We start from the raw sequence: 14033 nt of genomic DNA on the forward strand, positions 1-14033 counted from the left end.
CCTTATTCTTTCAAAAACCCAAAGGTCTGCGGGAGATAAATGCAGGAGAACTCAGAGTCTCCAGTGAGCTAAAGCAACAACCCTTAGGGGGCATCTAACGCCAGGAGGGGAGGCCTGGAGGCGGCTCGTCCCAGGTGCCATCGCCAGGTTCTCCGGGCCTAGCGCACAGCCCCCTGCCAGGCCCGGGGCTCGCCGGACCACCCCACTTCCAGAGTCAGGAGCCTTCCCTCGTCGCCCTGCTGACCAGCGAGAACACACCGCGCGCTTCTCTCTCTCGGGTCCGTGTCTCTCGCGGCCTCCCCGCCGCGCGGCCGCCCTCGCCAACCCAGCTGCGGCCGCCGGGGTGGGTCGTCGGGCCCCGACTTCCCCGCCGGCGGCCTCCCGGGGCGCGCGCGGCCTACACGTCCAGGACGTGGTTGAGATAGGAGATGTAGCAGATGGCCAGGCGCAGGATCTCGATCTTGGAGAGCTTCTTGTCCGGGGGCAGCGTGGGCAGCAGCTTGCGCAGCTCGGCGAAGGCCAGGTTGAAGGCCTCCACGCGGATGCGCTCGCGCGTGGCGTGCGCCGAGCGGTACTTGGCCGTGGCGCGCCGGCGCCGGCGCTTCTCCTCGCGGCTCAGCTGCTGCGGGTGCGGGTAGAGCGCGGCCCGGCTGCCGCCTTTGCCGTCGGCCTCGGCCTCCTCCACCGGCTCCAGGTCCGACACGCTGCCCAGCACCTTGGCGTCCGCGCCGCCCAGCGACTCCGGGTCCGAGTGCGCCGAGCTGGGGTGGTCCGAGTCGGCGGCTTGGTCCGGACTCAGCATCATTTTGGAGGCTGAGGGGGAGTCAGAGAATCAGTCAATGAACGGAATCGGGGTCGTTGGACAGGAGGGGCGCGGGCCGGGCCGGGGCGCAGGCCTCGGCGCGTCCCCGGCCGCTCCAACAAGGGCGAGCCCGCGGCGCCGAGCTGGCCCCGCGGGGCACCGGGGCGCGCAGAGGGGCAGGCCCCAGGGCGCGAGCCTCATGCCCCCTCCCGGCGCCCGAGTCGGCGAGGGCGCGGCTGGGCCCAGCCCGCATCTGGCCCCGTAAAGCCCGCGCCGGGCTTTACGCGTCCTCAGCTCAAGCACCAACTCCCCAGCGTGCCCCCCGCTTCTCCTGCCCTGACAAACGAAGGATCGCGAGCCGGGGGCACAGCTGGGTGTTGCAGGGGGCCGGGGAGCCGCAGACGGGGCTGCCCGCGGGAGGGTCTCGGGCGCAGCAGCCGGAGCGCAGCGGCGGCCTCCGGCCTCGCGCGGGGCTGGGCCCTGGGGGCCGGGGCGCAGCGGCGCAAACCCGGCCCCGCGCGCACAGGAGAGCCGGCCGCAGCCCGACTGCGTGCCCGGGCCCTCGTGCGTCCCCGAAATAATAAAGAAGCGACTAGACAAACGCCGAGGCGCCTTTCAGCAGAAAATTGACACTTGCGCCCTCGCAGGCCTCCAAGCGCCATCTGTCACGCAGACAGCACACGCCTCGGGGGCCCGGGGGCGCGGCGGCCGGGAGGAGACAATGCGCCCGCCGCCTGCGAGCCCCTCGCGGGGAGATGCCCAGGGCCGGGCGCCACGGGAGGGAAGGGAGGGCCGGGCCGGAGCTGGCGGGCGCCGAGGCGCGCGGTCCCACCCGCGCTGCTGCTCCGCGGGCCAAGTTCGGGGGCTCGGGGAACCGCAGTCGGGAGCCCGCGGCTGGCCCCGGGCCGCTGACCGAGGCCGAGCTTCGGTCCTAAGGGTCCAGCTCACGGCGCCCGCCGCAAAGGCCCCCTGACCCGGCTCCTCCCGGCCGCGGGGACCCGCCGCGCCCAGCGCTCCGCGCCTCCCGCGAAGGGGCAGCTCCCCGCCGTGGGCTCCCGGCCACGCGCATTTCCAGAAAGGGACCCGCAGGGGGAAGGCACCTGCCGGTGCTGGGCGCCCCGACAGCCCGCGCCCGGCGCGCCCACAGGCTGCGCCCCCAGCCCCGCGCGCGCAGCCCCGGCGCCCCTCGCCGCGGGGGGAAATGCGCGCCCGCCACGCGAGGAGGGTTTGCTCGCAGGGAAACAAAAGCCAGGACAGGCGATCGGGGCTGAGCGCTGCCCTTGCTCAGGAGCGAGTTTGGCTCCAAAACGGCTTTCATTTCCCGGGGAGCAAAACAGAACCTCCAAGGCAAAATAAAAACAAACGCGCCAGGTGAACTACGCGTGACTCCCCACGGGCTTTGCCCCGGTACGTTTATAAGTGGAACAACTTGCACCGACCCAGTCGGCTCGAAAGGGAGTAAATAAATAGGCGCGTAAAGGAAAATCACAATAAGCCCCAACATAGTTGTAGTTTGGATTAAAAAGTTCCTCGGTTGCTCTCCAAGCTTGTTCAGTTTTCCTCTAGAATATATATTCTCTAGAAAGACATGTGTTCAGTGTTCCTAAACGACATGTCGTGTGTGCATTTTATTTCTTTAACAGTCACCTGAAATACATCTGTAAATGCAATGGGAAGCATCTAGCGGACTCCAAGCTGGAAAACAAATTATTTAAAGGAACCTTACCTTGTGAAAGCCTTTCTGATAATCCTTTCTCCAATCTTTTAGTTAAAATTCCAGGGAATAGCAGGGAGAAATTCCGAAATATATTAAAAGCAGCAAATATTTATTACATTCAAAAACGAAAAAGCAGCTGTCATCTCGCCGGTGTCCACAGCGAGGGACGAGAATATCTCAGGATGTGGACGGTGTCAATGTTCACTTAGTTGATAGCTCAAAACCGCCTTTTCCTTTTAATTGTTCTCAAACATTTCGGGGAATTCGTTGGTTTTGTTTTTTAAACGAGGTGTTGAAAAGTCTCGTGCCTTTTTTTTCCTCTTCTAGGTCTCTATAAATAACAAAAGAGATGCAGAGATAAACACAGTCACATCAAAGGGCTGATTCCTCCACTTTCTAATAGAGGAAGAATCAATAAGAAAGATGCTTAAGAGAAGATTCCGCTCCTGTCGGGTGCCTTCCCTTCCCTTAACACGCTGAGCAGAAACTGGGGAGTGCAAGGCAGAGATGCGATCTTGCTCAGAAGTAGATTTTTTTTTTTTTTTTGAGATAAGGCTTTGTTCAGCTGATGTCTCCCCAGTTCCCAGGCACACAATACTGTAACTCGGGGCTAAGGTTGCCTCTTCCTCGTCCCTCATTTACTTGTATGTTGTATAAACAGGCACCTATTTCCAGTTTCAAAGTCTTTCCAGGCTGGGTGCTATCTCCCACCCCACCCCCTCCTTTCTTTACCTTGAGAAAAATATATATAGTCAGTGGCTTGGAGATGCTTGGAGAAAGGTTGGTGAAAAGTGAACGTCTCTCTCGCAGTAACAGTGACAGGGAAGCAGAGAAAGACCGAGCGGGTGGGAGAGCAAGAGGCAGAGACCCGTGTGTGGCTTCTTGGTTCTCCTGGTACCAATTGATTCAGCCTGGAGATGGTGGAAGAGATAAAGGCTTAAGAAGGGGGATGGAATTTTTTCCCCTAAATTGATATTTAATGGGAAATCCTATTGGACAGAAACCTGGACACGAGTCACTTAATTGGACTTGACATCTGTCACAGTGTGGGAGGTTTCACAGCCCAAATATTTTAGCAGATCAGATTCCCACTGAATCTGTGCCATAAAATATAGCAGTTGAAAGCAGTCCATGATAGAAACCTTAGCCTCTAAATAGTCTCTAGCCGTAATCAGACTATTTCTCTCTTTCAAATTATTGATGCAGTATTTAAGTGCAAATCAGCGACATACATACCGACTGGGGAGAAATTCTCCTGGCATATTACAAACCGGTATCTTTCCTGACTCTTTAGAAAAATATTCTTGTCCAGAACGTGGGAATATATACCACATAAGGTGCTGTAATAAATATATTTAGATACGCAACAGTTAACATTCATTACTGATCATTGACATTGGAAGACATTGAAATGAGACTTGATGAAGTATATGCATTTTTTTAAGAGCTGTCCTGCCACCAGATTAATATTTCAATGTATGATAAAAAACCTTTCAGTAGATTGTCATGTTGGAACTGGGAACAGAATACAGGTATTGTAATTTCAAGAACCACTACATGAGACCTTTCTACTTTTCCAAATATGTTTGTTTTCCTCTTTACCCGCTCATTTATTCAGCTAGAATATGGCCTACTACATGTGTTGATTATTGTGGTTCACCCTTGCTTATTGCAACATGTGAATATTTTGTTGTATAGAGTGCAGAGGGCTAGTAAACACACACAAATCACTGGTGAGCCCCAGCACACAATGCCTTTGCCTTACACGACCCCCTGGCCCTGAATTTATACGACTTATAACACAAGAGAAAATCTAGTTGAATTATTTTGCCATTTTATCCAGGACTGTTAGTCACCATCCATTACATATTATTTGCAATCATTTTAGGTGTTTTTTTGAATGTGCAAGCTTAGAAGAAGTAAAGGCTTGTTATAGACTTATACCCCTTACCTCCTGGGGGAACATTTATGGAGAGAAGTGTCCTCGTTTTTTCTCCTTTATCAATTTGGTCTAAAAACAGGTTTTATTGCCAAGGGAGGGGATGGATGGGCCACCTCTGGGAGTGACCCTCTGGGTTCCTCATGGCCGCCAGTCCTGTTTGCCTTTGCACGAATTTTTCATCCTTTGGGAAATCCCTGGGCCAGAATGGGTTGCAGAAGGGGAGAGGAGAATGTGGCTTCACAGAAAATGGGCCCTTTGTGGCCTTGTGTCTGCCTAGCTCCAGCACAGACGTGAAGGTGAAGGACATAAGTGGAGGCAGAAGCCAGCCACATTCAGGGGGCCATTTAGAGGTGCTGGATGAGCCCCCCAGAGAGGTGAAGATGACGGTGTTGTGGGGGGGTGGTTGCATAATTTGGCTGGGGACAGCCAATTCTCAGCATTCACAGAGCTGAAGTACAGTGTACAAAGGAGTTCACCCACAGATGTTCTTCACCCCCACGTCCTGCACTGTTGGCTGGCTCTGCTGGACCACCACGCACACAACCTGCCAGACTGGGGAACCTGGTGGGTCTAATCATCACAGCTCACAGAGCAACTGCAGAAGTGGGAAGCAACTGGTATCTCTGCATGCCCTGGTGTTGGGGAGGAAGAGAGAGAAACTGGGAGAAAAATCCAGGCAGGCCAGATTCTGCTGTAGTGTGTGTGTGTCCAGGTGCTTTCTCTTCCACATCAGCCTCCCTGATTGCACACTCACAGCCTGCTGGTGCAGAAATTAATCCACGAGTGAGCTGTGTAAATAGGTGCACACTCAGTTCCATGCTTCGTGGTTGTAACCATGGGTTCACACACACTCACACGTGCATTCTCTCTGCCAGGAAAGCTTGCCCCCACCCCCTCCCCCCGCTGCCACCTTTGCCTTTTCTAAGACCTCCCTGGCACAGATGGTCCCTCCTTCTGTGTGCCGTAAGCACTCTTTTCACATCTCCCTCGAGACTACATATTGTGTGGCGTGATTCCTGGTTTCTAGACCTGTGTCTCCCACTAGGCTGTGAAGCATCCGGGGGGGGGGACAGTTGCTCCTATCCTCAGCATTGACGTCTGAGGTTGACACATGGTAAGTGCTCAGTACGTTTATAGTGAATGATTCCCTGTGCACCGAGGCACCCGAGATATTAGTAACAGAAGCACCCACACCAAAAGACATCCCTGGTTTCAGTTGTACCCATTTTCTCTCCTATAAAAGTAAAGATAATAATCCTTTCTAACTCGCTTCATAGGATAGTGATGAGACTCACTGTATGTGAAAATATTTTATATAATACTAAGCAATCTACAAATAAAGATGTTATGGACTATTAGAAGTCACATTAAATAATATCCTGAAACCAGTCAGCATTGATTTAAAAAGCCAGACTCTTTGTGTCTATCATACGCTAACTGCAAGACCCTAAGTGAATAACTTAGCTGGGCCTCGCTGTTCTATCTATAAAATGGGAACAACATAAATATGTTATGTGATATTTTTTACCCAAAGGTGAACAAGATAATCTGCATAAAGTGCTTAAACTAATGCCTAGAACGCAAGCAAAGTAACAGTTGAAAATTGCACGTATTATTAATATTCAGTATAAATACATATAAACACATTGAGAACAGAAAGATACATTATGTGAAAAATAAGCATATCTAGTATCTGTCAACCCAGATTGTGTGTAACTATGTAGATATGTATTAGATAGATGAAAGTGCATGTTATATAGTTACATACATATCTGTATCATCTATATTTAATCCATATAGCTCGCAAGTAACCTGCAGTGAGCCCTTTCCATATGTGAGACCTGACAGATTTAGGGAGTATATACATATTAACTCATTGACTCTTCAGCACAAATCTATGAGGTGGGGACTGTCATGGTTGATGTTGGATATAATGGCGCTGATACACTGGATCGATGGCCATGGATTAATAGATTACAGAGCTGAGATTTTTTTTTTAAAGATTTATTTATTTATGCATGCAAGAACTGGGGCACAGGCCTGAGGTGTGGGGGTGTGAGAGGATTCACCAGAGACAGAGTGGGGAGCAGAACAGGCAGATTGACGAAATACACTGCTGAGGGGAGCAGCAGGTGAGACCTCCGGAGAGGTCTGCTGTGCCCTGTGGGTAGCTCCCTGGCCAGCTGGAGATCGAATTCTTGCTGCAGAGGGTGAAGACAGCCCCACAGCACAGTGCTCAACCCACTGCACCACCAAGGAGGCCCTGAGCTAAGATTTAGACTAACGTGTTTTCAAGATTGAGACTAAGGTACTCTAAATTCTCACCAGTGTATTTCAATTGATCTGCCTGTTCTGCTCCCCACTCTGTGTCTGGCGAATCCTCTCACCTCCCGCACCTCTGGTCTACATCCCAGCTCTTATATGCATAAATAAAGAAATCTTTAAAAATTAAAAAATACAAAAATAAATTTAGTAACTGCAGCTTCTACAGCTGTGGTAGCTTCACTTCGATGATCCGCACGTATACTTGGGTGGAAGAAGTACTGAATGAAATGCATGTTCTGAGGGAGAAATGTGCACCCCCACATAGCACATAAATGACCCCACTAGGCATTTGGAGGTGAACGGAGAGTTAAACCCAGTTTTCTTACTGTGCTTCCAGCATTGTGCCAGACACATTTGTTAATTCCATCAGACAGTTATTTCCTTTTTCTTTATTAAATTTATCTATTCATATATTTTCTTATATTGCTGTTCATTTTTGGACAGTATTTGATTTCTCCCCTCCCCGGGTGTAGTCCCTGTAGCTCTCCCACTGCCATAGCCCCTGTGACCATCACCATAGTCCTTTATGCTCTTCCTCCCTTGTTCCAGACCGCTCTCTCTTCTTCTCTCTCCCCTGCCACAGGCTGCAGATCTATGGTCAGCTTGCAAGTTTTGTCTTTTTCCTGACCTTTTGTCAGTTTTCTCTATATTCCACATATAAGTGATGCCATCTGATTTTTATTTTTTTGTGTCTGACTTAGTTAGCATAATCCTTTCTAGCTCCATCCATGTTGTTGCCAGTGACATTAGTTTATCTCTTTTTAATGGCTGAGTAGTATTCCCTTGTGTGGGTGTATGTATATATATATATATATATATATATATATATATATATATATATATATGACATCTCCTTGATCCATTCATCTTAGTCAGTTATTTCTGTTTTCCTAAATTTTGTATCCTATCAGTAAAAATTTTGAGCATATATATCCAATATATGTTTTTATTATTAGCAAACTTTATGTATGTGCTATTGTAGCAGCATATTCTATGATCTAAAGTATACACAAAAAGATGCTTTAATAAGAAGATAAACATAAAATGAATAAAATGAATATTATTTACTAATATGAAAAAACTTATTTACAACACAAGATATTATTGATACTATTTAGTTTTATAGAAAAACAAGTTTCATTTTATTACAGTTGATGGTCTGGTTTTAAGCCCAATTTATTTAGAATGTGATTTTATGGTTACTATAGCCAAAAAAAATTGAAAATTCAAATTGAAGTTAATCATTGCTTATGTTAACTAAATTGTTATTCTCATTTTTCTATATTATGTATCAAACATGAACATTTATATTAAATTTTGGTTAGCAAATTTCCTTTCAATGTGAATTCGTTCTTCTTTTTAACTGACGGGTGAAAAATCCTGCAATTCTTTGTTTTGAAAATTTTGAACAGTTTGGAAATTTCCATTTTCAAATGTTTTGAGTGTTCCAACATGAGCTTTTTAATATAGGACAGCAAAAATCACATAGCAATGAAAAACTTCCAAGTATCTCTTTTCAAAATGCCTTTTCCATAGCACAAGTTTCTTTTTTAAAAGTTACCATTTAACTTAGTAAAAAATATATAATGCACTTAAAGACGTGCACTGAGTGTGTATGTGGTTGTGTGTGTGTGTGTGTGTGTGTTTAATCGGCTGGTAGCATATATATGGACAGCTGTATCATTAAAGAAAAATAAATTTGGAATAATTATCCTCAAGTTGAAAAAACCTCCTTTCATTATGGGTAAACCAGCCCATCTCTTGAGGTGGGGGGAGCAGCAGAATTTCATTTCCTTCCAGTTTCATTTATAACAAAGGCTCAACTATATTTTAAAGGACTTATAGTTCCAAAACTAACTGTGCGGTTACATCCTGTACACTTCTGTTTCAACTTTATTATGGAAAATTCTTGAATCAGAATTATTTTAGTGATGAATAATTTTTGAGTGCTGTTTCTGCCTCCAGACTCTATATCTGAGTTTAAGCAACCATTTCGTCAGTGGATATACCTCCACAACTTTACCATAAATCATTCTTTTATTGAACATCATTTCAGTTGTGAATATATCTTCTCCCACACATTTTACTTTTAATGCCCCTTTAAAAAGAGAAGTTTTTTATGTATTTCATTACTGAGTCTATAAAGTACTGGGAGCTAGAAGATGTTAGAAATAACTGCTGTTCTTTCATCCAACGAAGTAACAAAGTCCAATGCTACATAATTTGGTCCAATGCTTGTTTCTTCAGATCTTCAGCAATATTTCTTAGGTGTCTATCAATGGACTTGGCATGGAAATACATTTTAGTTTATCACCCATTTGGTTTCAGTATAATGTTTCCAGCTCTTCTCCCCATAGTCTTTTGCTATAAAATAGGGAATCTTGCAAAAGGCTTTTAAACATTCATCTTTCTATTTAGTGAAATGTTTGAAAGCACTAGATTGAATATGGCTTGACTTTAAGCATCATCAAAAAAGGTAAGTAGTTTGCTTTCATGCTTTGAATGCATCATTTTGAAAATCAGTTCATTGAAGCAAATTTATTTACAGTAAAATTCACCCTGCAGAGGTGTTCAGATCTATGAACTGGACAGATGTACGCCTTCATGTAACCATCACAGCAAAAATATTAGAAAATTTCTTTTACCCCAAAAAGGGGCCAACCTCTTTATTACCACCCAGCCTCCGACAAGCCCTGTTCTGATTTCTGTTCTATAGCTTTGTCTTTTCTGGAACATCATAAAAATGGAGTCATACAGAATGTAAACTTTTGAGACTGGCTTCTTTTACTTAGCGTGAAACTTTTGTGATTTGTCCATGTTGCATGTATCAGAAGTTCATTCTTTTCTTCAATACTGAGTGGTAGGATTGTTTGGATACAGCACAATTTTCTATCCATTAACAAATTTAATAGAAAGTCAAGTTATTTCCAGTTGGATATTAAGAATACAGCAAATAGATCTATTCTAAACAGGCACATACCAGTATCTATGCGGGTGTATATCTACAGTTCTCCTGGGAAATAGCTGGATGTGAGATGACTGGGTTGCATGGTGGGTACTTTAAGAAACTGTCAAACTGTTGTACCATTTTGCATTTTCACAACCAGCAGTCCAGTTCCATTTATTATTATTAGCTTTGATTTTTTTTTTATTTCAAGTCATCCAAACAGGTGTCTAGTGGTAACTCATTGTGATTTTACTTTACATTTATACCTCCCAGTATAGTTTTTTAAGTTGTTTCAAGGAATTACTTATACTTAGTCAGCGCATAATTTTAAGTGCACCAAGTAACGATTTGGGGGATATGTGTGCAACCCTGAAACCATCACTACAATCACAACAGTGAGCATGTACATCTGTTATACTCTTTATTTTTTATTTTTTATTTTTTTTAATTTTCTAGAGGCATGTCTTATTTTATTTATCTATTTGTTTGTTTGTTTGGTTTATACATGCACTGGGTACAGTCAGAAGCGTGGGAGGGTGAGAGAATTCACCAGAGCCAGAGCGGGGAGCAGAACAGGCAGAAGGACCGAAGTACACTGCTGAGGGGAGCAGCGGGCGGCAGGAGAGGTCTGCGCGCCATGTGGGACCCTCCTCCGGTGGCCGGGGAGCAGCCGGGGATCGAACCGGCCCCGCAGAGGCCGCGGGCAGCTTCGCAACCCAGCGCTCAACCGCTGCGCCACCTGGGAGGCCCTGTTATACTCTTTAAACCCATCGGCTACCTTCTCCTCACACCACAGGAAACCACTGGTTTACTTTCTGTCATTAAAAATTATTTTGCATTTTTTAAAGATTGATTTATTTATACATACAAGAACTTGGGTACAGGTCAGAGGTGCAGGGGGTGAGAGGACTCACCAGAGACAGAGTGGGGAACAGAATAGGCAGATCACCTGAAACACACTGCAGAGGGGAGCAGCGGGCGAGTCAGGAGAGGTCTGCTGCGCCATGTAGGCAGCTCCCTGGCCAGCTGGGGATTGAACTTGTGCTGCAGAGACCTCACAGGTTGCGTCCCAATCCCTTGCTCCACCAGGGAGGCCCAAAAATTATTTTGCATTTTTGGAATTCTGTATCAAGGGAATCGTAAGTACGTTCCTTCCTTTGTCTGCCTTTTGATCAGAGCCATTATTTTCCACTTCATCCTTGTACCATGTCTCAACATGGTCTGTTCCTTTTTATTGCAGAATCATAAGCATCTTACCATTTTCAGAGCTCTGTATATGATCATGTAGCTATAAGTTTTTCTCTGGTCACATTTCATCTGCCTGAAGACTTCCCTTCCATGTTCACAATAGAGCAGATCAGTTGGTACTGAATATTTTTACCTATTGTTTTTCTGAAAATATCTATATTTTGCTTTTTGAAATACTTACTCTGGGTGTAGAAATAGTTACTCTGGGTGTCAAATTCAAAGTTAGTAATTGCTTTTTTCTTCCTTTTTCTTTCAGTGCTTTAGAGATGTGCTTTATTGCTGTCTGTCTTCACAGTTTCTAATGAGAAGTCTGCAAGTCTTGCCTTTGTTCTTCTGTATGCATATGACTTGATCTCCACCCCTACCCCCTATGCCTCCCCCAGCTGCCATCAAAATTTTATTTTTGTTTTAGGTTTTGGGGAGGTTGACTACAATTACCGAGCCTATGTAAAGTGCTTCTGCTTGTGTGTTTGACATCTATCCTCCTTAGGATATCTGGGATCCTTAGATCTGTGATTTGCTGTCATTATTTCTGGAAAATACTTGAGAATAACTTTTCTAACCCATTCCCATTCTCTTATTTTTCTGGAACTCCAAGTAGAGATCTGCCCCAGATCTCTGCTGTTCTGTTCTATTGGCGTCATCATTGCTTTGTTCTCGTTTCTCTTTGGATTTTTGTTTGGATGATTTCTATTGAGAGATCTCCAAGTTAATTGATTCTCTTGCTGGGTTCAGTCTGCCGATGAGCATGCTGAATGTACTCTTGATCTCTGAGAACGAGTGGTTCATTTCTAGGATTTCCATCTCTCGTTGAAATTCCCCATCCATTTAGTCTTGTTGTTTGCCTTTTCACCATATCCTTTCATATCGTAATCATAGTTACTGTGAAGTCTCTGTCTGCTAGTTCCAATGTCTGGGTATTACCAGAGGTTGCTCTTGTTGGTTTCATTGTCTCTTGACAACGGTGTGTGTGTGATGTAATTTTTTGAGTTAATACCAAACATTTGCACGTACAGAAGTAAAGACTGAGGTAGGTACAAGGCAGGAAATGAGCATAGCTCTTCTGCTAGACCATGAATTCCCTACTAGAGTCAGTCTAGTAGGGAGTTGAGCTAGGTTTGGGGTTCATAATCGCTATACTCCCCTCAGCACACTGCCAATGTCAAGTTCTTGCAGTGGGGGCTGCCTTTGCCTCATGCAGAGACAGGGAGCTGTTATGTCCCAGCCATTTCTCGGGATGATGGCTCCACCATCAGCTGTCCACTTTCCTGTTCACTGGCACTGCAAAGGAGCTCTCTCCCCCCAGACTTCCCCTTTTGTGCTGGGGACAAGAGTGTCTGCTGTTGTACCCCATCCTAAGGCTTGCTCTGGGAAGAGTCTACACGAGCCTCAGATGGGAGCCTCTGCATTCCTGTCCCCTCTCGTAGCAGCCAAATTCTGTCCTGTATTTGTGGTGGAAACTTGAACAGATGTTTTCTTCACCTCCCCTAAAGGTAGGAAACTGCTGCTTGATTTTATTTTATACTTAATAACATATATTTTTAATTTATTGATGACGTGTATTTATATTTTTATTAATAATTTATTAATTTTTGGAGATGTAGTGATTGATGGATGGATTTCAGATTAGGGGCTAAGGTCTAAGATAATCGTGTGCTTCTCCCCCTGAGAAGGATGTCCTTACGTCCATCCTTCTCACAGCACATTTTCCTGTGCCGTAGGCCCCAGTCTTTGCTGCCTTTTGCCCAGAAGCTTAATGCTTTCACTTCACCTTTGAGAAGAGTCTGGAGAAATACCTGGTGTTTTGTGCCAGACCCACCCACCTGCCAGTTACATAACACTGCTCCACCCTGTTCTTTCCCATAAGTGCTCAGCCAGAACCTGTGAATAAGAGCTTGTGAACCAGTATGAGCTCCCTTGGCTGGGGCCTCACTGTTCTTGACAAACACATTGGCTCACGTTTGACCTTCAGCAGTTCCTTAAAGTCATTGCTAGTTCTTCCCCATTTGTTTGGTTCCTGTACCTCTCCCTTGTGCTCTGACCAGGTGAGCAGAGGTCTGCGCAGGTCTTTCCTTCGAAGGGCTTTTTTTTTTTTTTTTTTTTAAGAGATTTATTTTATGGGCCTCCCCAGTGGTGCAGTGGGTTGAGAGCTATATTGTGAAGCTGTCCACAGCCTCTGCAGTGTGGGTTCGATTCCTGGCCAGCCAGGGAGATATCCACATGGCGTGGCAGACCTCTCCTGTCTCTCCCACTGCTCCCCTCAGCAGTGTCTTTGGTCTGTCTGCCTGTTCTGCTCCCTGCTCTGTCTCTGGTGAATCCTCTCACCTTCCCGCACCTCTGGCCTGTACCCCAGTTCTTGTATAAATAAAAGATTTAAATATAATAAAAGATTTAAATTTAAGATTTATTATTGTATAATAAAAGATGTAAAAATCTTTTAAAAAGAGATTTATTTTATTTATGCATACAAGAACTGGGGTGCAGGCCAGAGATGAGGAGGTAAGAGGATTCACCAGAGACAGAGTGGGGAGTAGAACAGACAGATGTACTGAAATATAGCAGGCAAGACAGGAGAAGAGCTCTCCTGCACCATGTGGGTCAGCTCCCTGGCCAGGGATCAAACTCATGCTGCAGTGGCTGCGGGTAGCCTCATAGTGCTGTGTCTTAACCCCTTGTGCCACCAGGGAGGTCCCTTGAAGGGCTTATTTCTTTGGAACTCAGGTTGTTTCATTTTCTTGTGACCTCAGCTCTTTGATGGGTTTAATAAAAGTTATAATTTTTCTTTTATCTAGACTTTTCTCATTATTGGGGTGGGGATGACATTCTTTGCAGCTTTCTAAATCCCAAGCAAAAGTCAAGCTTCACATTTAATGTTTTTATATTTAGGTTAAGATGATGACATTGAAATAGCATTACCTGTATCTCAAGGTAAAAGATACAATTCAGTTGAATTTTGTTGTTAATTAACATTCTTGAGAATTTAAAATTTGGGGGCAGTTTCTTATCAGATCTGTTTAGATCAATATTTTTATTAAAGCGTGACTGATGAAAG

At 45.7% G+C, this 14033-nt stretch overlaps 1 protein-coding gene across 1 annotated transcript; it reads right to left on the reverse strand.

Moving 5' to 3' along the window:
* Nucleotides 1-337: 337 nt before the first annotated feature.
* On the reverse strand, nt 338-805 carry NHLH2 (nescient helix-loop-helix 2; the record flags this gene model as incomplete). Its single annotated transcript, XM_084243268.1, has 1 exon — nt 338-805. One exon carries the CDS (start codon nt 803-805, stop codon nt 398-400), a length of 408 nt encoding a protein of 135 aa, XP_084099394.1. The 3' UTR covers nt 338-397.
* Nucleotides 806-14033: the final 13228 nt, after the last annotated feature.

The sequence above is a fragment of the Talpa europaea genome, assembly GCF_964194135.1.
Source record: "Talpa europaea genome assembly, chromosome: 9".
NCBI classification, from domain to species: Eukaryota; Metazoa; Chordata; class Mammalia; order Eulipotyphla; family Talpidae; genus Talpa; species Talpa europaea.